Here is a 27,653-nt window from a genome sequence, read left to right on the forward strand (position 1 = left end):
GTTTAAATAAAACGCATATGCAGAGTTGAGGAGATTTACGGAGTACGTTTACCCTTTGCCTGCCGCCAACTACAGCGGGACGCTGACTTTAAAAAGTATTTGTGAAAGTTTCGGTGCTTGTAGCTTTTAATATTAAGAAAAGTTTTGTGCTCCTAAAAAAAACCGCTTACCTTTGGAGAGGTTATTCTAGCCTGAATTATTAGTGACATCAAGCTGTGTTCTTATCAGCCACCGGTACTGTTGGTCTACGCCGTACAGCCGGCATTCACATGAAAAGTGTGGCTGTTCCGAGCAGTTCACAACCGCCGCCAGCTTCGAAAATACGTTGCTCTGCCGAATGAACAGCGCCGCAACTCCTAATTCGCAGGCAACTTCACCGCATACAGCGCCGTCATTTGTGTTTTTGTGCTCACTGTGCCGGTGATGAATTGATAACCCGCCCGATTCGCAACTCTGGCTATAAAACACGCACTCAGGGCGGCGTGAGTGCGTGAGCGGCATTCAGCTCAAGGAGAAAGGTATTTTTCAACGTTTCTTCTAACAGCCCGCATAGGCAAATGCGTTCACGCAAATCAAAAATGAAAACGAAACTGGCTGCACGATCCAATCCATAATAACTTCCACAAGCCACCCAGTGTCAATCCGAATCCAGAACTACTTATCACACCCATCGTGGCGGACGATCACAGCGCCAGATTCCTCTGTAGTAATTATTGTATGAAACTATATGGTCCATGCATCTGAAGTTTGGTAACACATAAGCATTTTCAACCATTCTCACAAATTCTACAGTGAACAACTCATGACTAATACTATACACGAAACCCATAAAACGTAAACCTCGTCAAATGCGTAAAACCTGGTACAATTTATTTCTCGCTATGATAATTACAAGGCAAATTACAGGCACTTCCCCCCTTCACAAACAAGTTACCTTCAGAGACAAACGTTTTGCCAGTAACTCTGTACAGTTGCTTTACACAGCAAAGCAGGAACCAACAGCTGAGTCCTTACATTGAAATCACCTTACATGATTAACAGGATTTTTGATGCCGTACTCAACAAAGCTCATTATATTCTTCTCGACCGCAAAAAAAATTGATCACCATGAATCAGGGCAGACAGTAAATTAAATAACACAAACGCTACAACAAAGTTTAACCGAGAGATCGAACTTCTCATTCCATCCAACACCCGTTTTTGGGCAGTGTTAGTGGAGCTAAAAATGTACAAAACAACGCCACTAACACATGCCAAAACGCCTAGTGTAGCTGCACATTCACGTACGTACACATACACGCATTCATTAACATATTCACACACTTATTCTGCACATGCTTTGTCGAGCCAAATGCTCTCGATGTAGACCGGTGGCAAAAGAAACACATAATTCGATAATTCGACACAAATATGAAACTTTGTAGTACCATTTCATAGAAATGAGAACTGCAGCCTGCCTGTGGAGGCTCTGACTTCTTAGTGACGCGTGCACGTATGCCTGCAACTTGAGCAAAACAGTTTTTGTCACCATAAATAGTTTCCGTACATACGGTACATAACCAACAAACATACGTGAACCAGCCCTTGCCACACATCATTCAAAACCGGGCTTATACCTTTACTGTGTGGCCTTTCCGGCCCTACAGCTGGCTGGGAAATGATAAATGACAACCACGAAATGGGATATTCCAAACAGCATTCAAGAAATGAAATGAGCACTGAACAATGATAGGTGAGAACACACAACAAATACTCGCAAAAAAAGAAAAAGAAAGAGAAGAAGAGACACGCTTCGCTAATCTCGCAATAATCCATCCTTTGGGATGAGGTCAATAAAATAGACGAAAAAGGAAAAAAAAAAAAACACTGTATACATACATTGTCTGAAAGAGCTTTAACTAGCACCCAGAGTCACTCGCACCATCCACTGCTCCCACAGCTGTTCGGCTTCCAACTTCTGTGGTGTGAGTGGAGTACTTTCCTTGTAATGTTGATCCGTGGTTTCTCCGCCGACAGAACTGGAAGAAAGACACGCACAGACTGTAAGGAAGCAAAATACCACACAGAAAATAAAACCCCTTGTGTCCAGTATCCAGCAACAAAGCACCAAGATTCTGGAAAAAAAAAAAAAAAAAAGTTCCGTAAATAGCGGACCTGAGCAAGCAAGTGTGGAGAGGGCATTAAAGTGGGAAAACTTTGTGAATGCATTTCTCCGAGTTCTTTGCCCCCCCTGAAGTGACTTGTCCACATTTTCCAGTGACGCTGGTAAACCGAACCCTAAAGTGCGTTGGTCGTAATTGTTCATTTTCTTTCAGCCGGTTTATGTGCCCGTTTTCACGAGAAAGGTAAATTAAAAACGGCCATATCCCTTGCTCCGCCCACTGCATTGTTTACCCTGTATAACCTGTGTATGGCCGAAAAAAAAAGTGACCATTCAGTATGAAATCAGGAAGGTTAAACAACTGAGGCGGCATGAAACCACGTTGCAAACTAGCGTGACATCACTGGTGATTTATTTGTAAGGCCGCTGAGGGTGCAAGTTGCTTCTTTTTCTTTCGAGGACTGCAGACAAACCACGGCTGTTATCTTCCACTAAATCATGAAATACAGGATCGCTTGAGTTGAACTGCACAAGGCAGCAAGAAATAGGAGTTCAACCAATTCGCTTTAGCGCCTCCTCAACTGTGAGGGGATATAAAGGTTTGAACTTTCCTCTTGGCGTAGTGCATAGTCGCTTCCCTATTGTGCGTGGGGTTACTCCACATGCCCACTTCCCCTTATGGGAAACTCGCACGACCAATGTGCGGTGGTCTTTGGGCCACATTGGGCAGTCCAGATCATGTGTGCAGGGGACCGCTTCACAGGGGGTGAGAGCTGATTGAATAGCCAGGGTGACATGCATGCTTTTTGCTCCTGGGCTTTCACTTATGCAGCGTCTGCCATTGTTCCCACTCATGCGAGAAAATAGTGCAAACCTTGTCAATCTTTTGAATGCTTTTACCCCGCGACTTCACACTCGACTTCACACTCCATTTTGTTGCTCGACCAGTTATGATGTCCCTACCGGTTGTCGTACGAGCTGACCATCCCTTACCGCTTTGACAGCTTGCGCTGTTAAAGGACAGCTTGCCCCACAGCGGCCAACAGGGCCCCCTTTTGCCCCTTGGCAAGTTGAGTTCAGCAGAGATGCTGTTGTACTGTGGCGTTCATGCATTAAACAGTGTCTTTTTAAGTACTACCTGTGCCCCTCAGACTAACTGCACATGTGTGGCAAGGGCTGAGCTGGCCGGAGGGCTTGGCTCATTCGAGCCTGTGGAGGACATACCGTAAAAACCCGCGTATAATACGAGGTTTTTTTTCCTAACTTAGCCATGTAAAATTTGTGCCTCGTATTATATGTGGATCCCAAAGTTTTCAGCCGAAAATTTGCACTTTCGGTTTCGGTTTCAGCGGAGGGTGGGCCATCTTGCGGTGGCGTTAGCTGGCTGCTGCTTCTCTCAGTCGGCCCCATTTTGATTGTTTTGACCACGGAAAGGATCGGCACGTTTACCGCAAGTCTATCACGATGTCGGGTGCACGAAGGCAGTATTCAGCGGCAATTAAAAGAAAAGTTATTTTATGTGTCGAGACCATCAGGAATTGCGCCGCAGGACGGCAGTTCGGCGTCACCGAAGGCAGCATTCGCGGGTGGAGAAAGCAACTGGTGCTTGACTGGAAAAAGTCTGTGTGGTGTCCGCGGCCTGAAGCACTGTTGGGGGTTCCCCTTCAGTGCTCGTGTTGGACGCCTTTCGCTGCCACCTGGCCGGTTCCGTGAAGAAGTTGTTGCGCGAACCCCGCATCGAACTCATGTCATTCCAGGAGGAATGACATCTCAGCTGCAACCGCTAGACGTTTGCATCAACAAGCCTTTCAAAGACTGCATCAGGTCCTGCTACCAAGAGTGGATGAGGTCAGGAGACCCGTAAGTGACAGCTACCGAATGGCTGACGCGGGCTTCTCTAGCGGTGCTTTGTGGCTCGATCGCGGATGCATGGGCCAGCATCCCAGAGGAGCTCGTCAGTCGCTCTTTTAAAAAATGCGGCATCTCGAACGCCCTTGATGGCACTGAGGACCACTTTCTGTGGGAAGACATTTCCAACAAGGCGACTTCAGGAGACAGCGGCAGCAAACCTGACGATGACTGAACGGACGTCGGGAGACAGTGCCAGCGAAAACTGACAATGACTGAAGGGTTTCTGTGCTCTCTACCTCGTAATATATGCAGATAAAAACTTTTTTTCTGATTTTGCTGTCCCCGAATTACACCTCGTATTATACGCGGGTCCGTATTATACGCGGGTTTTTACGGTATTTGCAGCACGAGCTGTATTAGATAGAGGTCCCAAAAGCAACAATGCAAGCCCTTGGTGGGCCCGACACATTTGAGTTGCAGCCCGCTTGCTGTGCTGCAACTAAAAAAAAGAAAAAGAAAAAAAAAAAAAAAAACCACAAGCATTAGGGAAAAAAAAAAACAAAAAAAAAACAGGCTTTTCTCATTTTTTTAACCGGATTATATTAAAAAAAAAAAGAAACACAACTTCTCCGGGGACATTTGTTGTGATCTGACAAATCTGTAGTGAGGGAAACGGTTTCTGAAATCATTGCCTTGACGCGACATCGTACGCAGATTTTGAGAGCGGAAGCTCTGCGGGACTTTGGTGACGCAGCACATAACAATTGTATTGTTTTATGTGTTAACGGAAAAATTTATTGGGCAATTCAGTTTATTAAGTGACTTGAAGGCGAAAGTCACCGATTATTAAAGACTTCTTCACTGCTGCATCGTTCTTGCGGTGCCTTCACGTTCACCTGTCGTATGGCACGCATCCGGTTAATTCTTGTTCCATCCTGGCACGGTACAGGGTTAGGGCTGTAGTCACCACACTTGGCCGCGGCTCTTGGTGACCCGGGTTCAAATCCCATTCAAACTCAAATAAGTCTTTGCATATTTTTTTTTTTTTACTTATGTTCTTTTAACAGCTGCCGTCATTTGGTACCATTCGCGTGGTCCCCAGCAACTACGGTCACTTTTCACGTCTAACGAGACATCTAAGGATTTAGCCTTCAGAAGTATGTCGAATTTTTCCGGATCTGTGCGAAAACATCTTTTTTCAATTTTTCATATTTTTTTGAACAAAACAAACAAAAAAAAAACATGAAAAGAAAAACCTGTTTTTTTCACCTCCATCAAAATTTCATGAAAACTTACAACTGTACACTTGCACCCGACTGCTGTGACTGTGACTGCCTAGTTGAGGGTGATGCAGAAGTGTCTGTGCCGCAGGCAGTTCAGCGGCTGCCCTGCAAAAGTGTAAACAAAATGGATGGGTGAGCAACACAACACCCACTGTGGGAACTGCTCATTCATTGCTTCACAGAAGGGGGGGGGGGGGGGGGGAAGGGGGGAAATAAGACAGGTTTTGGTAAAATTATTGACCTGTGCACATTCAAATTTCGCGCGAAAGTGTAAAAGTCAGGCTGCAATTACAATATTTTTGGAGGCAGTGCTTTGGTGGCTAACCTGCAAGAAGAAGAGAGAAATGCTTGGGCCAACCCCTCTTTCACCAAAAATGTGCGAGGACTGCACCAGTCCGCAGTCAGCGACGAGTGGCTCACGGTGATGATAACAAATCATTGCAACGTCAGCACGTCTGTGCGAAGATGCCACGTGGCGCTAGAGATGCGTAACATTCCATAACAAAGACCTTCTGTGACGAACCCAGGTGACGAACCTGTGACCTGTCGATGGGGTGCTTTTTGCATTGTGTGGAGCACTCACTTTTGCAGACAAACCACATGATGCTTAAAATACTAAGTCCGCAGCTCAGATCATTTAGGTCAGAGCACAAAAAACTAGCTTGACACTCTACACCTCTTCCATCCCCAATTTCAAAATTTAAAGAGACACTGAAGTGAATTGTCAAGCTTCTGTTTTTGCTTGCGTGCAGTGGCTCAAATAACACAGTTTTCATCGTTTATCCAGTTGATAAGGAGATATTTATTTTATAAAGCTCGAAGGAAAAGAAACTACCATGCGCGGTCTGCAGCGGCCCACTAACCAAAGATGCATACAAGATGCGATTTGATTGGACAATGTCCGAGATTAGAACACAAAACAGTTTCGGTTTCCGTACTGTGAAACAACATGCTTCGCATCCGACGTTATCCAATGCAATTTTACAGCTCATTAAACTTTGTTGGCACCAGTGGCAAGGAACCATTTTGAATGCTCATTTCAAACACCAAATTTTAATGAGCTGTAAAATTAGTTCCAAGTGGTGCATCAAAAAACTGGTTATCTTATTGCACTCACCAGGGTCCATAGTATTGGAAAATACAGTAGACTCTCGATAAACGGAACTTCAAGGGACCGAAAAAATTAGTTCCGTTTAACAGGAGTTCCGTTTACTGAGAAGATTTGCGAAAGTGCAAATTTGTGTTCGTACACACTTGTTAATACGTACTATTTCATGGAACTTTAAGCACTAGAAGGTGAATGTAGCTGATAGTTTTTCAGAATGCAAGAAAGCTACAACAGGTTTAGGCACAGCATTGACAGAGTTGATTTCGCAACAATGAGTCGCTGTGCACTACAAAATGCATCAATTATTTTTGTTTGAGTCCTTGCAACTGCATCTTCACGGAGGCTAGAGGCCTCAACTTCGCGAGTGCTTACGAGCCACCAAATCTGGAAGACGGCAAATTATGCGCGAATAGCACCATGATGATACGAACGAGGCGGCAGGAGCTGAGCCCTGTAACTTCGGCGTCTTGAATCTAGACCGAACGACTGGAACAAGAACTGCGATGTTGCATTCGTTGCGCTAACACGGCTGACCACTAACGAGACGAAGTTTACGAAGACAACGAGGCTAAAAAAAATCATGGAGGGAAAAAAAAAAACGAAACAGCCGTATCGTAAAATGCTGATTCTCATGCCAATGCGTTTCACAAGTTCCATTTCTGGTTCCGTTTACACGGTGATGCGGAAATTTTAGTTCCGATTACCGAGAGTTTTTTTACATTATCTGAACACAAAACCAACCAACTTACAGGCTACTGTTTCGTTTAAGCGGCAATTCGGTTTAAGCGATTTCCGTTTATCGAGATTCTATTGTATAAACATTACAGTTTTATGATTAACAGTCTTGTGAGTTGTTCATCCAAAAAAAAAATGGCTAATTGTCTCTAATTTACCTTGAGAACTAATTGACTGACTCAAAAAATAATGGCACATTTGAAATCAGTGGGGAAAACGCAGCAACAACTGGCAAGCTCCACAGAGTTTTCTCGAAAATTAAAAGGAGTTGTTTTATGACCCATGTCACCCCCCCATAACTGTTGAAAAAGACCACATCTGCTCTTCCTTTGCGGAAGGTGTGAGCTTTCACAGCTACTTCAGCGTCTCTCAATGATGACGAGATCGTTGCAGTGGTCTGCTGCGAACAGGCGCCACCAGAAACTGACGACGAATCCAACGAAAGCAGCGACAGCTGTCGCAAATCGCCGCCAGCACCTCTGCCAGGCGCACCTAAAGCTGCAGCGGGGCTAGAAGTGGCAGCACAGTACTTCTCCAGTGAGGAGAACGCCGTGCTGGAGCTCGTGGGTCGGCTCCAGTCATGTCGAAAAAGGTGCATCCTATCCCAGATAACTAATTATTTTAATGCTGCAGCACATAAATAAACACATTTCATACGTAACGTGGCCTTGTGTTTTTTGCACGCGTGCTGCTGCAATAGCCTCCCGCATTGCATGTGCGGTGAGGCGAAGCATGGAACGATTGACACTGTGTGCGAGCTGGTCTGTTCAGGCCTCACATCTCCACCCAGATGTTGGAGGGCAGGTGCTATTTGCGGGGTGTTGCAGGCGTTGCTACCTTCGCACTGTAGATCGTAGTCCGGAAGTGCGTGCCTTGCTTCTTCAGGTTCTCATCTCAAACGGACCATTGCGTATGCTGTACTTTCGCAGCATTGAAAGGGCACTCCAAAGGACGTGCAATACCACACACTTTATCACGCATGCGTTTCTAATACAGTCGAACCCCGCAATAACGAAACCGCCGGGGGAAATCCAAAAAATTTGCTTTTACAGGAATTTCGTTGCTGCGAGAATGAAACATAAACAGGAAAATCGGCCATAAGCCAAAATTTATTTCCTTTCCGAAAGTCGGTTATAATTACTTTGCGAGCCTTACCTTGCAGCAACTTCACAGCCCAGTTCTCACACTACAATGAGTGCTTCATTGCTAGTCGTCGTGCGCGCCTAAGAACGACCGGATCGTGTCAAATGCATTTAAAACAACCTGCAGGATCACCTTCTCTGCACGTTTTTCTCCTTGGCCCTCAGCACCGGGCATGTCAGAGCTCGCAAGCTAAGCCCAGCTTCTTCTGTTGACGAACTTTCCCACACAGTGCACCTGGTTACAATGCTGTTCACAGAACAGTGCGAGCACCGCTTTGTTGACGTCCAGAAAGGCCACAGCCGTCAATGTTTTGTTTTGAGCACGAGCGCCATTAAAACGTGGCAGCCTTGCTTTTCAAAATGGTAGAGCTAGGTTCCGGCAGTTCCAAACTCGTCGTCGCTATCCTACCTTCCTCCACTTGGGCCACTGACTTGGGCCTTATCTTGTAGCGATAAAAACTTCCGCCTTTGGGCTGGTGGAGGCATCTTACTGAGAGCAAGCACTCCGACCGCCGCACACAACAAACGCGCGCGTGCTGCTCAGTGGTAGCGAGCTAGTGCAGCCCAAGCCAAAGCCGCGCAAGCGCGCCTCGAGTCACCATGTGTCGCCCCCTGGTGGTGTTGCTGCGAGGTTGTCTCCACGACTGCCTGCTGCACGGCTTTTAGTAAACAAACATGGCGACGGCCATGCAAGCGTGCTTTCGCAAAAGTGTAGGCACTTTGAGTCTGAAAAAAAGAAACTTGAGCGCTTTTTGGTCACTGTTAGCCTCAAACAGGTGGGTAAAATGCCGGCGGGACTTGCAGGGAATTTCATTAAAGCGGGACTGCTTTCCAAAAACATTTCGTTGCCGTGAGATACGAAATACATGGGCGTCTATGGACGTTCGCCGGGGATCCTAAAATATTTCATTGCGGCGGGAATTTCGTACTCGTGAGATTTCGTTATCGTAAGGTTTGACTGTACTGGTTGAGTGCGCTGTACCGCCAATCAAAGGGACCCCCACTAGGTCAAACAGATTTTCGATCCCCTCGGAGTTCCAATTAACGAGGTTCGACTGCAGTAGTTGTTTCGACTAGTATTCCTCTTCTTGTGTGATCTTTCGCCTATGCCAACACAAATGTGTTGTCGAACCATGGCATGCTTTTACAATCTTTGCAGTGCACAGAAAATATCCTTCTGGTTCATGTTTGACTATGCTAAGTGTTTACAGAAGGCAAATGACGGAACACATGCACAAGACAAGAGCGAACTATCAACTACGTTATTCCCGAAGCACAAAAGGTTATATACTGTATTTACTCGCATAATCCTCGCACTTTTTTTTCGGAAAAGTCAATGCTAAGTTAGGGGTGCGAGAATTATGCGGGGAAAAAAAAAAAATCCGGTGCACAGTGTTGCCAATCTGCCTCCTGCCAATCCCGCTAAATGTAGCGGTCGTTTTTTGTACATGTAAGCTCAGTGTTGCCAACAGCAGCTATTTCCTTTTATTTTATTATTTGCAACGTAAACAGTCTCCCGTCGATCAGCGATCATGAAATTGCCGCCTTTGCTTTCTGGCGCGCGCCCTATCTCGTCGTCGTCATGTGTGTGCCCTACCCCAGTAACGCACGTTGAAGTCGGTGACGCCGAAGTGCCTGCCTGCGGCGCGGTTGCCGTGTTCGATCGCGTACTCTATTGCTTTCAATTTGAAAGCGGCACCAAGCACAAAACAAAAAGATCAAAAAGTTCTCAAAATGGCAGCGAGCTAGCCACCGTTGACGCGAGTGACTCACTGACTGCTGCTGCTCAACGACGGGACCACGACGACGACACGACAGCGGGCTGCGTGAACGCCGTTAGTTGCGCGCACGTGAAACCGGCTCAAGAACAGTGTGAGCAGCGTGTTAGGGCGCCTGTTAGGGAGCAGCCATGCAGGTTATTAGGGTGCCTGGATGGCCTTGGATACACAGCGCTTTCCGCCGAACGGAGAGGCGGCGGGGGAGGGCGCGCGTTGGAGAGCGCGTGCACCAAACAACCTCCTTAGCGTGCACCATGCGGGTTTCGCGAGCAGGCAACTTTCGCCGCTGCAAAGTTGGGGGTGCGAGGATTACGCGAGTGCGAGGATTACGCGAGTAAATACGGTATGTATGGGTGAGGGTGAAGCGCAAGAAAAAAAAAAAGGGAACTATTCTTGGTTGAGACTCACCTTGAAGCACGGCATCATTGGTCATGGAGCAGAGGGCGTCAAGCGGCAGCGACCACCACGAGGGCAGCCAGTCGACTAAGGTGTAAATCCTGCACACCACATCGAGTTCCCATCGACACCTGCACTTATTCAGGAGAGAGCCCAAAGCCATTCGTTTCAAAGCATGGCAGCATGCTGCCATGCTTACTCTTAACTGGCACACGAGCTGGTGTCAGAACGATATTCAGGGCATGCCGTCTGACACAGCAAGCCCAACAGTGACAAGCATGCTCATGCAAAACGTCGAAACAAAGTGACACTAGTGACAACACATCACAGTCCTAACTGACACAGTGAGGTGGTTATATGTGCACCCGGCACTCAAATAAGCCAGGAAACACCAGCGCTTGCAGAAATTCCCCGCTACGCCGTCCTGTGTTGCTCCTCTGGCGTCGAGACTTCGCAGTGCGCACATGCAGCATGCTTTCATGCTTGCTTACGTGGCATTTTCCTTGGCTGCTGGGAGACAAGTTGATTATGTGCAGTGTTTGGCACCACAAATCACTTCCTTTATTCACGAAAGTCTGTATTTTGTTGCTTTTACTCAAGGCTTTAATATGTGCCTTCCCTGCTCTGTAACCAGATAAGAAGCATTGTCTTGAGAGCAATGACGAAAATGTCAGGTGTGATCGCGATTTTCCAGAGCAACTTGCTCACGTCTAGCAAGCAAGAAAAACAACGTGCCTATTTATGCAAAGTAGTGCAGTAGTGCATTATTTGCAGTAGTGCATTATCTGTCTAATCATTGCAAAGCAAGCAGAGCAAGCTAGGCTCTGGCGAACTACACGTAGCATGACATAATAGGACTAACAAATCGACCCCTAGCGCCAAAAGCTGCACATGAGCAGCCTTTCTGTTGCAAGCAAAAATTAGGCCCGGTCTCAAATTTAAAAGGATTGCACATTGTGCACGACGTCTTGACACCAGAGGTGCAACATCCGATGACACGGCGATGCTTTTAGCCATTCCCTCATGTGCCCCAGCTTGGTACATAGCTGCTGGGTGTACATTAAGTATAAATTGGCAGCTGTTTGATTAAACTGCAGTCTAATCCCACTACAATGAAGTCCGCTTCAACGAAATATTTCCAAGTCCCCGTCAGCTAGCCATAGAAGTCAATGCAACAAAGTCCTCGCCACAACGAACAATTTGTCTGGCTTGCTTTCGCTTCAACGAAATTTTTGATGATTTGGGCTGGGTTTGAACAATTTTACAATAAAATAAGCATAGCGCCAGCTATCTGTAACTTTTTATACGTTCAGTACGCTTAGTTTCACCGACAACATGCGCGGTGCGCCCACACTGCCACCCAAAACAAAAAAAAAAACTCATAGGTGGACGCCATTGTGTGATGGTGATAACGATGCGGCGGGCCGTCTTTACACGAGGCGCAAGCCAGGGTCGCCAAGCCGGAGCTATAGCCAATCCGTATCCAGTTGAAATCGCGCGAATGTGCTGTGCTGCTGGCATGGCTGCTGGCGCAGTGCCGTCATGTATGTGTTGTAAGCAGCTGCCCTTGCAGTTTTCCTGCTACAATTCTTCAAAGTCAAGAGCAAAAATAATGTTTTCGTGTTTAGTTTTGAACCCGCGTCATCCTATCTTAGTTGCGAGCGGGCGGTCGCGATAAATGCAAACGCGCGCAGCTTGCCTGCCAAGGTCAGTTGCTGCCATGCCCAGTCAGAGGATAATTAAGATAACGGCGCCGTTCCTGCCACACGCGAGAGGGGGGCTTCCAACCACATAGCAGCTATCTGCAAGTAATCAGCTCGGTGGAAACGCCTTGTTGTACAGCAATACGCTTTGCGCCTGCATTTCCTCACCTCTCCCCTTCTCCTCAGTATCGCGCTCTTTGCGTGCTGGTAAAAAAAACAGATAACCATTGGTATGTTTGTTATCTAACTAAACACGACGTTACTGCGCGTAACTCTTTTTTCTAAACATTGTATTATGCTGCCAATGATGCGGAAATATACCGTGCTATTTTTCTTGCCCTTCCGTGGCGTGTTGGGGCAGATTTCGCCTCAACGAATTTTCGCTTCAACGAAATTTTTTGCATGTCCGTCAATTTCGTTGTAGCGAGATTTGACTGTATCTGCTTCATAAGAATATCACAGTAAATGCCTTCTTGATTGTACCATGGCACCAACTTGCACTGTTTGGCACTTCAGTATCTGTTCCACACAGAAGACGTTCTTTCAAGCACAAAACAGCTGCAGTACAGCATGGGTTAATGCAACTGCAATAGATAGTTAAGGCCTATGATGCAACAAAGTGAGCGCCATACCCTGCCTTGTTGACGCTGCCCAGTTTGGCCACCTTGTGACGACCTGCACGGGGCGAGAGAGAGCGGCACAGCTGTCTCAACATCCGAGCACCATTGTACGCTCGTCAGGACAAAGGTGCGGTGCTAGTGCCTCGGTTATTTTTCTGAAGAGCACTTCTGTCACGATAAGAACAATGCAGTCCAACCCACTTATAACAACATAATAGCACCCCTGAGGAGCCATTGTTATAACTAGGTTTGATAGAAAAAGGAAACTGTTGTATAATTTAATGGTTTTTAGGTAGCATTTAGTAGACTGGAAATGTAGCAGATTATTCAGCATGCACAACAATGGACTTCCCTCAATGTACAGGAAAGACAAATGCTTTTGTAGCGAGAGCTACAATGGCTGTATTCTCGCCCTTTCGTTGTGGCCGGTGGCTGCACCACGAGCTGAGCGGTCGCCTAGCAACCGCCGCAGCTGGCAGCGCCACTCGCCGCGCCATCTGGCATTACGTCAGAAAAGGAGCCGGTGAAAACGCGTTGCAACAACAGAGGAGGAGCCGGCGTTGCATTGTATATATAGAAGGGTTGGCTCAGTGGGATTTGTTGTCAGATATGGAAAGAAGACGCCAGGTCTTGTCGCCGGAACGAAACTAAGAGGAGGCGGCGAGCCGACGAGACGGAGGAAGAATGAGCTGCACACCTCGAGAAGCATCGTAATTACAAAGCGGCCAGGCGAGTGGATTCAGATGAGGATGGTTCGTCGCCTAGTTAGGCATCTCATGCCAGGGCTGAGGATCAACGACGGAATGAAACCAGGGGGAGGGAACGAGCTGCGGGGACAGAAGAAGAATGTGCTCGGCGTATCGAGCAGTAACTTAGCGAGAGGTAACCACCAAACCTAAACACTCAGACGTACGAAGCTAAATGATAAAGATGTAACCGTACAGAGAACCAATTGATTGATTGTGGGGTTTAACGCGCCGACGCAACGCAGGCGATGAGGCGCGCCATAGTGGAGGGCTCCGGATTAATTTTGACCACCTGGGGATCTTTAACGTGTGCCGAAATCTCGTACACACGGGCATTTTTGCTTTTCGCCTCCATCAGAAAAGCGGCCGCCGCGGCCGGGAATCGAACCCGCGACCTCGTGCTCAGCAGCGCAACGCCTTAGCCACTGAGCCACCGCGGCGGGTAGAGAACCAAGCTAAACAATAACATTACAGGGTGTCTAGCAAATTGCCGAATTCAATTTCTCTGACTTTTCCCCGTTTTCCATGACCATTTTAAATGAAATTCCCTGACCTGTACAACAGGCGTCGTTCTGTGGAAATGGTCCGTGAAGCATACAAAAAGTGTAGAGAAAACACATTCTATCATAGGGAATCCTATCATAAGGAGACACATTTGTTGCAAGTGCGCTATATTACACTCAAAATGCATTTTGATTAACTTCAGTTTGAGGTTTGCTTGCCTTCAGTTACGGCTTCAGAGTTTATTTCATCTTGCGGAATAGAAGCTTGAAGTTGCGCTTCAGCGAGCACCTGTTGCTTTTTTTCTCGTTTGTCCTGGCTCGACATGCAACGTGAACTGCAAGGTGCGTTTTTGCACGCGATTCGGGCGCGTCGGCGTTGCGCGTGCGATTTTTTCATGCCCGCGTCGACAATTCGCACGCGCAGCAGCTTCTGCTTTGCTCAGGAAACGACGCGCAATGTGCACGGCAGTGGGAGGAGCCTGACGACTTGCGCCAATGGGGAGCCGCGCGCCTCATGGCGGCAGTTTCGAAGCTCTTGAGACAGCCAGCTGGCTCTGTCAGAGATGTTTAGGCTTACCACCCTGGCAGGTGCTGCATGGCGCTTTCACAAGCGGCGCGGATGATATTTTATAGTACCGTTTTCGCCCACATTATAAGCTCCTTTGCTCACGAGCAACTTCGTGCATGCCTTGTGCAGCATTTTAGAGAGCGCTTAGAAGTGGTCGCTCGAGCTATCATCACCACTTCGCGGTCGAAGCTGCCGCCATGTTGCCGCCGCCGGCAGCATCGCGCGCAGCGTGCGGCTGGTTCCGCGGCAGTGTCAGCGCGCCTGTGACGTGCGCAGCACGTTTTCGAGAGCAGAAAACGCCTCATGCGGTTCATGCTAATCCATAACATGTTCCTTTTTGATTATGTAATTCTGGCTCCTGATGTCATAAGAAGTTCTTGCAAAATTAGCTCCCAAAAAGCGCTTCCTTTTAAAATTCGCTGAAAAAAAAAAAAGCGCATTGTGCGTGTGATTTGGGCACCACCTACATATTCCCTCTGCGCAAGTGCACCCAGCGACCTAAGCCAGCTGCGAGCTGCGTGAACCGCACGGCGAGTTTCTGCACGCGATTCGTGCGCGGTATTTTCACGGCCGTGTCGACGATTTCGTGCCTGCGGTGGCTCCTTTCCTGCACAAGCAAGTGCGTTTCTGCCTTATTAAATGCCTTGTTATTAAAATATGACTTTTCTTCGTGCGGTTAGAAGCGGTCGTTGGAGCTACCCATGGAGGAAGATGGAGCTACCGCACTACTCCGCGGCCGGTGCTGCCGCCATGTTGCCAGCGCCTGCCGCTCATTTCCGCGGCGGCGTCAGCGCGCCTCAGGCGTGCGCGGCGCGTTTGCGCTGGCAGAAAAACCAGAAAACGTTTCATGCGGTTCACGCTTTCGTCGCGCGCGAACGTATTGCGTGCGGTAACTTCTTGGGGGCCTCCAACACTGATTTCCCCCATTTTAAAACTGTGTGGACAGGCCCCGAAGTAATTTTCCCTGACTGGTACTACTTGATTGAAAAATTCCCTGACAATTTCCCGACTTTTCCCGGTGGCTCAAAATTCCCCGACTTTTTCCTGTTTTCCCGGTCGCTAGACACCCTGCATTAAGCGTACCTCTCACTACGCACACCCAAACATAACTGAGTTAAGCCACAGCCAATTTTTTAGGTAGGAGGGAGCATCTTCACAACCTCCAACCTCCCTGGCTTTTTATTAAAAAAAAAAAAGAATGATTGGCAGGTTTTATGTTATCAAAAGAACAGTCTGTTTGTTTTGCCTCGGCAGCATGACAGGACAGCACGGCACTTCTTTCACCCTTGCCTCTGTTCAAGTTGGCTCACACTGGCTGGATCAGTTGTTATAAGGGGTGGCATATGCAATAAGCAGTTTGCTTGACCGTTTAACACACGGTAAAGTTAATAGTGCATGACTGCGACTGTTCATTGTTATATACAACATACTATTGTAACCAGTAGGCCTACTGTTAAAAGTGGGTTGGACTGTAGCAGGAGCAGCCTTCTTTTGAATAAGTCAATTCGCTAGGCAAATTCTTAGCAGCTAATTTTTTTTAACATCGTTATGTTTCTTGAGCATTTTAGTAATCAAAGCACAGGATATTTCTTTGCTTGAACACTAAAACTATTCCTATGCCTGAACACTAAAACCTGACACAAAGGCTTCAAAAAATTATTATAGAGGCCTACTAACCCAAAACAACGATTAATGACAATCATGATACACGCAAGCAAAATGTGAATCACAACGAGGAAACGATGCTTCACCACAACTACGTAACAACCTTCGCAACCAAGTCGTCTTTATTTAAAATTTTGGTCCAGAGCAATAACTTCTCCAAAGCCTAAGGACATGATAAACTCTTCAAGTAAATAGCGAAGTGAAACATGTCCGGATAATAGAAGGTACCTTGCAATTGAAACTTCACTTGCACCCCAAGCACACACCAGTTTTTAACCGTCTCCAAAAGTAACTCCCCAGCATGTACAGCAACTCCACATCTCACACCAAAGACTGGGATGATATGGGCGGCAAATAAAACTGTGGCTAGCCAATAATCAGTTCAATTTAATATCGGATTCAAGATCGACCAAATGGTGTTTTCATGCACTTAACAGAGATTAAAGCCCTAAATGCCAGTTTTTGGGCAATACTATTAGGAAATTTGATGATTGCTTACCAGTGTTGAGGTCCCAGTGAAGTAACACGCTGGCAATGTAGCATGCTTGCTCAGTGTTGGCTGGAAGCCTGCACCATTGCAGCAAAAGACTCTCATTCAGCTCCCCAATGCACCTAACGTGAAAAGAGCTTAAATACAATAGCAACTCAAATGGTAACACAGCCAATGTGTCAAACTATTATTTACGGCCACATTGTGTAATACCCGTGCCCCACGTAACGAAAAATGACATTAGTGCTTTCAATGCATGCCTGAAGTTCTGATGCCATTAATTCGCTGCTAAACGGAAAGATCTAATGCCATTCGCTGTAATGTAATTTTTGGTTTGAAGAGTTCCGCACAATCGCCTTCATGAACACATTAACCCTTTCAGGGTCACGGACGTACATATACGTCCTCTGCAAACACCTTCAAAATGGTCAATAACGTATATGTACGTCATTGCTTGTATGTTTAAAAAGCGCGCCTTTGTTGCCAACTTCTCTTGCTTGGCATGTGCTGCCACACTGTGGAAATACGTCACATTATTTTCTTGTGCCGATGGCTCTTCTTTTCATTTTTTTACGATTCATTTCAGCAGCGCACCGGCTATCGCTTGCGCATCCAGTAATGAGGGGGTACGCTGGGTATCGCCCCCCGCGCGCCTCTTGCTTCTTGCGCCTGCCACACACCAAGGGCGCCTGCGAAACTGATGAGGCTCTTTTCTCCTTTTTTTGTATTTTATACGAGTGGTGCGCCATCTATCGCTCGCCCATCCGGCCGCGCTCGCGCGCACAGCGGCTGGTTTCGGTATTGTCCTCCAGGCGCTTCCCGCTTTTTGCGCCCGCGAAACTGATGTCTATCTGATTTAGATGCATCGATGCACAATGTGTCATTTTGTAAAAGTTGTATATAAGGTTTTTATTTAGAATTTTGCTTGTGTTACTCATGAATAAACCACATGTATGTAACAACACAAACGATTTTTTTGTCACTTTATTGTCACCCTAAAAAAATTACGATAATTTTTTCTCAAAATAGATTCATCTGAAGAATTTAAATCAGCAATAACAAAAATCGACCCTGGGGGGTTGCATTTGGCGAAAAAATTCGACCCTCAAAGGGTTAAATCTGCCTACACAACGTGATGAGCACCAAATAAAGCCAACGAAACTCTCAGCACCAGAGTGTTGAGCTGAGCTTCGAAATAAGACGATTTCTTGTGCACTCTTGGTGGCGAAGTTCTGAAGAAGAAGAAAAGTGCACTAAAACAGCGGCAAAAGGCAAAACATCGCGTCACTTGTTGTTTTGAATTTTTCAGATTTGGCAACCACTGGCAGGCCACGGGAGCTGCTGAAGCCACTTTTAGAAACAGCTTACACCCTTTTTTTTTAAACACTATTTTTCATGGTGTTTTCTTTAAAAAAAGAATTTTTAACCCTTGTAAAATGTTTTTCTCTACATTAAAAACCTCTGAAATATGAGTGCATTTCTTTTTTTGGTCATTATCACCATCAATCTAACACATTTATGGCTTTGCGTTTTCGTGTGTAGCACGGCCTGCCCAAATAATGTCTTTCAGTTTCTGAATTAAACACTTAATATCATTTGTCGTGTACGTGTGGCACGGCTATAAATTAACCAGACATGTGGTAATAGTGATGCCTGCCTTTAAAGCAAATACCAAGTGAACAATGAGTTTTTCCGATAATTTATAAGCGAATATTTCAAATAGTATCCCCCCCCCCCCCCCCCCTCAAAAAAAAAAAAAAGGAAGAGAAGCTTAGCAGTAGCCGCAATCACTGCGATTAAAACTCAACTGCCCAGTTATTTTCACTGCAACACACGCAGCATCCGATGAACTTCACCTACAAATGTTGAATCATTCTGAGACACCGGTTGGGGTCTCAACCGGCAAAATCTTTTAGTACTAATTGCTCCAGATTGAGTTCTGGTGCACAACACTTCACAGCCACAGTTGGGAGCCACCGCCACTGATACGCTGACAACAACGTGACCACTTGTGGTAACTCCAAGCCCGAGCGCTGAAAAAAAAACTTTCAATTCAGCATAGCTGTTACTATTCAGGGTTCAAACCAGGGTTGCCAGATCCTCGGAACAAAAAGTTGCCAGAAAATTGCCAAAAGCAGCTAGGAAAGTCGCCACCTTGAACTCAACGTTTCAAAAGTAGCCAGAAAATTCACCATTTTGAGAAAAACGATGATAGTAATTTCTTTTCGGTGTATGGTTACCACCTGTTGCCGGTCCATACTTAATACCGACCATCATTGGCCGGTTTTTTTACCATCGTGCCGCGATTCCTTGTTTGCGTTTTATAAGCACCAATTCAGCAACTACGACGATAAATGCGTGTCAATAAGCTGTGCAAAGACACGTGAGCAGAGAAAATATGCAGACGAGCGCGCTCCCGGAGATAGAGGGGGACCAAGGGGAGGAACAACACAAAGAAACGTTGCCGCCACGGCCAGGTGGCATAGTATTGCGAGTATTGCATAGTATTGCGCATGTACTTACATATGAATATCAAATACATTGTCATACACATAGCATACTTTTTAACATTCATTTGGTGGATTCAGATGCAAAGAAGAGCTTTTAATGGACGAAGTATGTGCAGTTACTTTTTAGCGCAGCACATTCAGAGCAATAACAAAAAGCTGAGTCATTTTCATTACAAAGTTAAGTTGATTTTTCTCTAGTGAAACGCTACAATAAATTGCATTACATGTAAAAAAAAAACGCATCTTTTTTTCAACACGAATTCAACCTTCTACATATGCCACCGCCCCGTCCCCTTGAAAGTCTGGGTTTTTTGTGGGGAAAGATGGCAACCTTATTTCGATGGCCTGTGTAGAAAAAAAGGCAGAAAGTTCGAGGGGTAGCGAGACGGGATAACAAATGTTATTCATTTGCTACGGATCAGCAAAATAACAGTTGTTCTCTGTTGCCTCCTAACAAAGCTAAAGTATGTTACTTTATGTAAAGTACTCAGAGTATGAAGCATCCCAAAAGTTTTCAGTGCACACTGTTTTTCATCCCTTTCACTGCCTCCTTACATTCCCGTGCTTTTATAAAATAAATCGTGAAACACGCTACCCCCCTCCCCCCCCTCCCCAAAACACATGAAATTTCAACCGCCTCTGAACTGCCTAAACATCACACTTCAAACTGAAGGCGTTTGTTTGATGCGATTCTTAAGGCAGGTGACAGATATAAAAAAGCGACACAACAGTTTCGCATTGTGCCTGTAAGTAGCAGTGTACGATGGTGTGTTTTGGGTGACACTTTTTCGTTACCATTTTCTTGTTCTGATTGGCTTCTAGTTTTATCTGAACCATGGAAAAGCACTGAACGACCAGAAAAGGCCCTCTTCCTCGAATATAGGGTGTCAGAAGAGTCCAGAAATATATAAATTATCAACAGCGCTCAAAGGAGCCAGAAAGTAGCCAAGTCACCACACTAGAATTTCCGTCACCACCAGTGCCAGTCGCCAGTTTGGCGACAAATCACCAAGCCTGGCAACCCTGGTCCTAACCGCAATGCAGTTTATACTACACAAAAATGATGGTCGCCCAAACTGCTCCAAGCTATGGATTAGAACTCTGTTTGTCAGCCATATCCCTCCCTTTTTTTTTATTGCATCTGTGCAGTTCCCTACATGCATACTGATGACGTATAAAACAGCATTCTCAGAAGTTATGGTACTTGTTTGCTTGCAAATGCCTTAAAATGAGTTCGTGCCAATAAATTCAGACTTTTCCCCCTCTTTTGCAACAAACATATCACCCTTTCTGACCATAAAAATTCAGCTAAAATGTGTCGCGGCCACACCGCATACCCACGATTAGCTATCAGATCATAAGCAGTCACCACGCCTGCTGTGACTGTTATCGCTTTTTATGATCCCAGGACTCTCTGGCACAACGTAGCATGACATTCAAACCAGGACAGCAAGCTTGTAGCGATGATATGATAGAGTGCTGCTTAATTAACCCTTTGACGGTTTTTGCCGTACGTGTACTGCGGCGGTTTTTCGTCCCGCAAGGTCTTTGCCGTACGGGTACGATTTTGAGCATCCGTTTGAAATTTCGCGCCATATTAACGATGCATGCTCCCTGGGAGGTGCTGCCACCTCCTGGGACTTGCAAGAAGTGTTTGAAATTTGATTGTGCTACCTTATTGCGGTGAAAAACAGAACTCTCTGGCTTCGGCGCGTTACGGCGTCTGTACGTGTCAACGCGTTTCGTGGTTTCAGTTTCGCCACGTGATCGCATCAGAGGCGCGCGAAACTTGATCGGCGCTCGCTATCAGGGGCGGCAGAAGTTGATTTCAATCTATATTGGCGCTGCTCTTATCTTGTTTATTACCCACGCTCACTAGGTATTCTTGCCCTCCTTGCTTGGAACTGAAGTAACCTAATCGGAGACTCCGTTGCGGGGGCGGCGGAAGTTGATTTCTATCTATATTGGCGCTGCTATTAGCTTGTTTATCACCGGCGCGCATGAGTTATTCTCGCTCTCCTCGTTTACTGGGTTGCCTTCGAGTTCTTCAGATGCACGGCAAAGCGGCGATATGGCCCAACGAACTGCCCGCTCTGATGACACCGACCACGATGACTCTTGTGACTCTGAGTTTGCTCCTTTCACCGAGTCTGAATCGGAAGACAGTCTTTCTTCGGAAGAAGACAGCTCATTTTCGAACATGCGCTTTATGCGTTCAGACTGCGATAAGGCACTGTGCGTAGACCCGTGTTTCAAGGAATACCACACTCTGAAATACCATTGAACATTTTTCAGTTCTAAGTGATGCTGACCCCAAAATACTGTTCCTGATAATTTTTTACCATTTAATCATGACTTTAGACATTTTGTACATTCCAAATCCGCAATAAACTAATTTGACCACCAGGGAAAGTTTTTTTCAAAAAAATCTGACCCTCAAAGGGTTAGGGAAAACACCATCCAAAGTAAGACATAAAAAATATAGACCAAAACTAGCCACAGGAAAATGTCGTACAGTGCTTCACATTGACAGTTGAATCCTCCTCACAGTGCCGAACAGTGTATTTTTCCTCATGTTTTGTTTTTGTTGTGCTCTTTTGGAACTGCTCGAAATATTTGAGGTAGTTACACTGGGCTGGTAAAACCCATTCCGCGCAAAAAACTAGTATGGATGAGCTAAGTGCAGAAAAAATCACTGGACAGCTCCCAGGACCAACCTGTGTAAGGTGAGTAAGGAGAGGCAAAAATGTAAACCCCACATGCCCTATCTGCCCCCTGCACCAAGCATCCAATCTGGAAGCGGCCCAAAATCCCTCGGCAAATTCCAACGTAACACATGCCTACAAAATCGTATTTTTGAAACTTTTAAATTCCAGGTCAGTGCGAGGAGACCACACTTAAATTATGCAGTCAACAAGGAACAGCCTAACTTTGCCCGAAAAAAGGCCAGCAACGTTCAACATTACACCATTTCAGGCTTCCTAAGGTGTGTATTTATATCTTTTAGGCATAGCTCTGATTGCGATAAGTGAACTGTGTACTGAAGGTCATTTTTTTTCTCACGCGCACACACACACACACACAACCCCTAACCCCCAAATTCCTGCCAGTAGCGACATTCCATTCCCAGATAGGTACAAGCCAGGCGCATCATGCATGTACCTCGCGCCGCCTACTGGCATACTTAGAACACTTATTCCGTTCTCTTGGTCAACTGTCTACACTGCCTTGCTTTTCGACGTCAGTAGCCCCATGGTAGAGTCACGGGCTTTGACACAACTGCAGAATTTGAGCCCCAGCAATGCTAAATTTTACGGGCGAAGCACCCTGCGGGCTTGGGCTGTCATCGTTTCCCGTCGTCTCCTGTCGTCACGCTAAATCAAGTTGTCAAACGACGGCCAACAAACAAGTGTTCAATAGATAAAACCAGCCCAAAATAAACTAACATGATTTAAACTAATTTAAAATACAAGAATAATCAGGATTTCATTGCATTAATAACAAAAATTTGTTAAATTCCGTCTAGAAATTGGTTTCTAAAGCCAGGTTTTCTCCTGTAAAGCATACTTCTTCGCATGCTGCGGCGTGTGACATGAAGACAACTTACAGCCAGTCTGTCTCATTTAATTGCTTGAATCTGGTTCAACGCAAGAGAGGGCACCACCGCCTCAGGAAGCCCGCAATTGCTCCTCCCACTGGCACTTCTTTGGCGCCCAATCAGCGCGCACCGGAAAAGACTTACAATCTTTGAATATGCTTATACACTGCATGCTTCGCCCCTCCCCAGGTTTCGCGTTAGTAGAGACGGCCCGGGACTTTTTTTCATGCAGAAGTGATTTGTCTGTTGCGAAATGTCTTCTTAGCTCAATTCTTTGTATTCTTTTTGTAAATGAGGGTGATTTGTTGCCTTTTAGGTAAGTTTAGGAGCGGGGTGCGGCATATAAACACGTTCTGCATCGCACTGGAAGTGCCAGTCTTGCATCCATCATGGAATGGGATAGCGTCTCCCAGCACCGTCATTACAGTCCCTTCAGGACCCACGCTTCACCCCTGCAACCAAAGTACCCACCTGGAAGCGCGGACTAGCAGGGCAAGCAGCAAAGTGGCCTGGTTCCCGTCAGAGGCCCCGGCAGCAGCGGAGGCATCGTAGTCGAGCAGCGCTTCGTACGCTAGGCCGTGTTCGGCACACAGGCGTGGCGCCAAGGCGTCTGCCACCTCGCCAAGGTCCAGCACCATCTGCATCGAAGTCTGCAGTGCGCAGAACAGAGCCACTTCATTTCCCTACACAGGCAGACAGGAGCTAGGGCAGCATGCGACACGAGAACCAACACTTAACTACGCTTTGAGCTCACTTTGGTTCGTTCAGCAGACAACCATTATCTAACTTTTCCTGCAATGGCACAGTGTACAGAACAAGTCGATGTAAACATTCTTCGCCAATTCAGGCCACTGATTTTTCGACAGAAAGAAGGATAGAAGGAAGTAAAATACGCTGTTGGGCTAGCTGGTTCATTGCTTAAGGAAAAACGAGCGCTACAAACGAGGACAGAAAAAACGAAGAACGACGAGACAGATGCGCTGTCTCGTCGATAGAAGGAAAGAAGGAAGGAAGGAAGGAATGAAGGAAGGAAGAAAGGAAGAAAAGTGACATCAGTGCTACCAGAACGCATGCAGTAAAACCTTGTCACAAGAGACACTGTTACAAGAAACGCTTGGTTGTAAGAGATATTTGAATGAAAACGATTTGATTTGTTTTCATGTTCACCATGTTAGCAACATTGCATACAAGAGACCTTGATTACAAGAGTCAAGTTTCCTGGGTCTCTTGAGTGTCTCTTGTAATGAGGTTTTACTGTACTTAACATCACCAGATAAACAGTACTTCTACCTCTACCACAGACAGGCAAAGGACCAGCAATCTTATTCAGTGTTTCCATGCTAAGATTATCCATAGTTACTTTAAGGGACACTACAAGCTGAGTGAATTTTGTGGCTAAGCGGCAGATCGTGCCTTTCGCCGCCTTTTCTGCTTCTGTTCAACGACAAACAATGCCATGCCTGTTTCGAAATAATTAAAGCTGGTAGTTCCAACTCACTCAATTTCCTCCAATCATTTTGCAATGCAAAAGAGCCCACCACTAGCCGCGAATACAAGAGCAACGAAATGCTGCCACGCAACGTGTGGAAAGGGCCCCACAATTTCCCCGCGTGGTAAGTGGTAAGGAAGATAGGTCTTGTTATTCTTGGTCAAACAAAGTGGGCTTACAGAGAATTTCCTTTACTTTTTGTATTAAATACTCGTCAGGCATGCCAGGAATATCAATAGGTATTAGTTCCATCAGCTGCTCTGGCGGCAGTCTCGTCAGCGTCTTTACAGTCAGCTATGCCATAGTGGCTAGGCACCCGACACACTGTGATTTTGAAATTTACCGTATTTGCTCGAATCTAGGCCGATACTTTTTTTTTTTAAACAGTTGTTTATGAAAGGTGGGAGTCAGTTTAGACTCAAGAATGCGGCTTTCCTTTCACCGCTACACACACACCGCCATCTCGCGGCCACAGGCTTGCAGCTTGCAAGTTTGCAGGCTCCATTTTGCTTGTTTGAACGTTGCGATCCCAGCTCTCAGCGTTCTGTGCTTGCTTGCTTAGGTCGCCGCATGACCTCGAGAAGCGCCCGTGTTCGCAGCACAATGGCGCCCAGCAAGCAGTGCCACTACACCATGGCTTTTAAGCGGAAGGTAGTTTTAGAGGCCCAGAGAACCTCAAACCTCCACGTGCAGCGTGAATTCCGCGTCAATGAGGAGAACGTGCGCTGATGGCAGAAGCAGCGGAGCAAACTTTTCAACCGCTGCCAGGCGAGTGGCCTTCACAGGACCCAAAAAAGGTCGACACCACTAGGTGGAGAAGGATGTTGCTGACTTTATCCGGAAGCAAAGAAAAGGTGGAATGCCTGTGATGACGGAAATAATACAGGCAAAGGTGAGGGAGATCACAAACATTCGAGGCGTCGTGGGTACTCGGTTCAAGGCCAGCAGGGGCTGGGTCACTTGTTTTATGAAGTGAGGTGCAGACTGCGACAGTGGACGCCTGTGTGCTAAAACCTACCCCCGGACTCAAGGAGAAGCTAGTCGCATTCCAGCACTTTGTTATCAAGAAGCAGCTGGAAAAGAAGTACAGACTGGGACAGATCGGTAACGCCGATCAGACCTAGGTGTATTTTGACATGCCTGTGGCCTACACAGTGAATGAGAAGGGCGTGAAACAAGTGAAAGTCAAAACTGCAGGCTACGATGAGCAGCGCACCACTGTGATGTTGTGTTGCACAGCCGATGGGCGAAAGCTGCCACCGTACATTATTTTTAAGAGGAAGACTCTTCCAGCGGAAGAAACTTTCCCTAAAACCATCATCGTACGAGCCAATGAGAATGGGTGGATGAGTGGAGCCCTCGTCGAAGATTGTGTTAAGACTGTTTGGCAGCTCCGTGCCGGGGCTCTGCTGTTTAAGGAGTCACTTCTGGTTCTCGACTCCTACCACGGCCACTTGACAGATGCTGTTAAGTCCATGCTTTCGGAGGGCAGTACTGACACTGCGGTAATACCTGGCGGTATGACGAGCCAGCTACAACTGGTTGACGTAGCCATCAACAAGCCATTTAACGACAGGCTGCAGAAACATTACAACGTCTGACTGACGCTGCAAGACCACGAACTTGCATTGACCGGGCGCATCAAGCGCGCTTCACTCAGCCAAGTGGCGAACTCGGCATGGGATGAAATTCTGGCCAAGCTATTTGTGCTGTTCTTACGTAAGTACAGCATCTCGAACCCGCTGGATGGAAGTGAGGATAGTGCGTTGTGGGAAGAGGACAGCGACAAAGAGGACAGCTACAAAGAGGGCAGCAATGTCAACGAAAACAACGACGAGTGAGCATCATACCTGCCAGATTCGCCGTGATGGCATTAGGGAGATCTGTCAGGGGAAGGGGGGGGGGGGATTAGAAGTAACACAATAGAATATTTTACATGCATGTTTAACTTAGTTACAACAGAGCAGGGTTGTAACTATGCCGTCTATACTGTGCCGTCCAAACTACTAACAACGTACACCGCTGGTCACTTGCTAAATCTTCAACTTGGCTGACGCCGCTCTTTTCGGGAAGTCCTATGAATTACTGTCACGGCTAACATCGTCCGCCTCTGCGACACTTCGCCGAAAGAACGTGACCGAGGGTTATCAGACATGGATGGTCGGAACAGGCTTCGATTTCTTTCGCTTTGCTGAACTACCTCTCGCATTCAGCGCTGCTGGAATACTGACCGGTTCAACTTCTGCGCACAGCCGAGTACGCTTTTTAATCTCTTCGCTGATAACGATGTCACATAGTGTAGGATTGCATTGCATCGTCAGGTAGCTCCGACGCAATGAGGCCATACTTGGAGAAAGATTTAGCAAAACACAGGTAGTTTTCGGAAGGTTTTTGTTTTGCTCGTACAATCGTACAAAACCATCAAAATTCGGGTGTCTCCCGGATAATTCGGGAAACCTGGCAGGTATGGAGCATTGAACATGCTTCGACGAGTGCTGCAAGCTTAAAAAAGTGACGTTTTAGCCCCAGTCCAATGCCTTTTTTCATTAGGCTTACATTCAGGCTTGTGCGTATATTCGAGCGCTTCGAATATTCGAACAAATATTACAGTATTCGAATTCGCTTCGACCCGAATTTGAAATTTCTAATATTTTGAAGTATTTGGGGTGAACGAATAACAAAACTGCGTACAAGTACTTCCAGGAGTTTTGGTTTTGTATGGCAAGCTGCAGTGCCATTGACGTCAGGCCTACATCGTGGCTACGTGCGGAGCCAAGACAAGCTAAGCCACATTCACAGCGTGGTTCGTAGCCATCTCACACACGCACATTTGTCAAGGTAGTCAGGGCTACCGTTTCGTTGTTTCCAAGAACAAAACAGTAACCAAACAATTTGTTTGGTTACCATTTACCGTTACTAAACAATTTGTTTGGTTGCCGTGTGGCACATGTGCAGTGAGCAGGGGTTGATCACACTCCACGCTTGAACTTCAGCTGCATCAGTTGCTTCAATCAGTCAAGTGACATGGCCAATGCGTCCACGGTTGCCAACCTTATATGGAACTTTTTGTGAAGGTCCCACCAGGCCAGGAAGCTCAGTGTCTCAAATACCACGCTATTCTGAAGACACCAGCGGGGACTACGATGACTCTGGCGATGCATTTAAAGAGGCAACCGGATGTCTTCGCGGAATACAAAAAGGAACGTTGTGCGCAGAAAAGCATGAAGACTACTGCTGTCGCTAAGCCTGACGCGCAACAGCCTTCAGTAGCCGACCGTTTCAAGCCGAAGCTAAAACATACGGCGCCAAAAGCACAGCAAATGACAAATGCCATTGCCGGATTCACAGTACGCGAGATGCCTTCTTA

General features: G+C 46.5%; 1 protein-coding gene across 6 annotated transcripts in view; it reads right to left on the reverse strand.

The window, feature by feature from the left end:
- Positions 1-849: 849 nt before the first annotated feature.
- Positions 850-27,653, reverse strand: part of LOC144169277 (uncharacterized) — a 52,908-nt gene continuing 26,104 nt past the window's right edge. For 4 of the 6 annotated variants that reach the window (XM_077698354.1, XM_077698350.1, XM_077698355.1 and 1 more), the window contains 6 exons: positions 23,269-23,447; positions 16,699-16,766; positions 12,730-12,772; positions 10,407-10,525; positions 5,249-5,340; positions 850-2,018 (listed from right to left, as the gene is read on the reverse strand). In XM_077698354.1, coding sequence (XP_077554480.1) covers positions 5,288-5,340; positions 10,407-10,525; positions 12,730-12,772; positions 16,699-16,766; positions 23,269-23,447 — 462 coding nt within the window. In that variant the 3' untranslated portion in view covers positions 850-2,018; positions 5,249-5,287. Of the gene's footprint in view, positions 2,115-5,248; positions 5,341-10,406; positions 10,526-12,729; positions 12,773-16,698; positions 16,767-23,268; positions 23,448-27,653 lie in introns of all 6 variants that reach the window. The other 2 variants (XM_077698352.1, XM_077698351.1) reach the window with 2 other exon arrangements.

Source organism: Haemaphysalis longicornis, unplaced genomic scaffold (genome assembly GCF_048455015.1).
Source record: "Haemaphysalis longicornis isolate Haplotype H1 unplaced genomic scaffold, Haemaphysalis longicornis Haplotype H1 scaffold_2, whole genome shotgun sequence".
NCBI classification, from domain to species: domain Eukaryota; kingdom Metazoa; phylum Arthropoda; class Arachnida; order Ixodida; family Ixodidae; genus Haemaphysalis; species Haemaphysalis longicornis.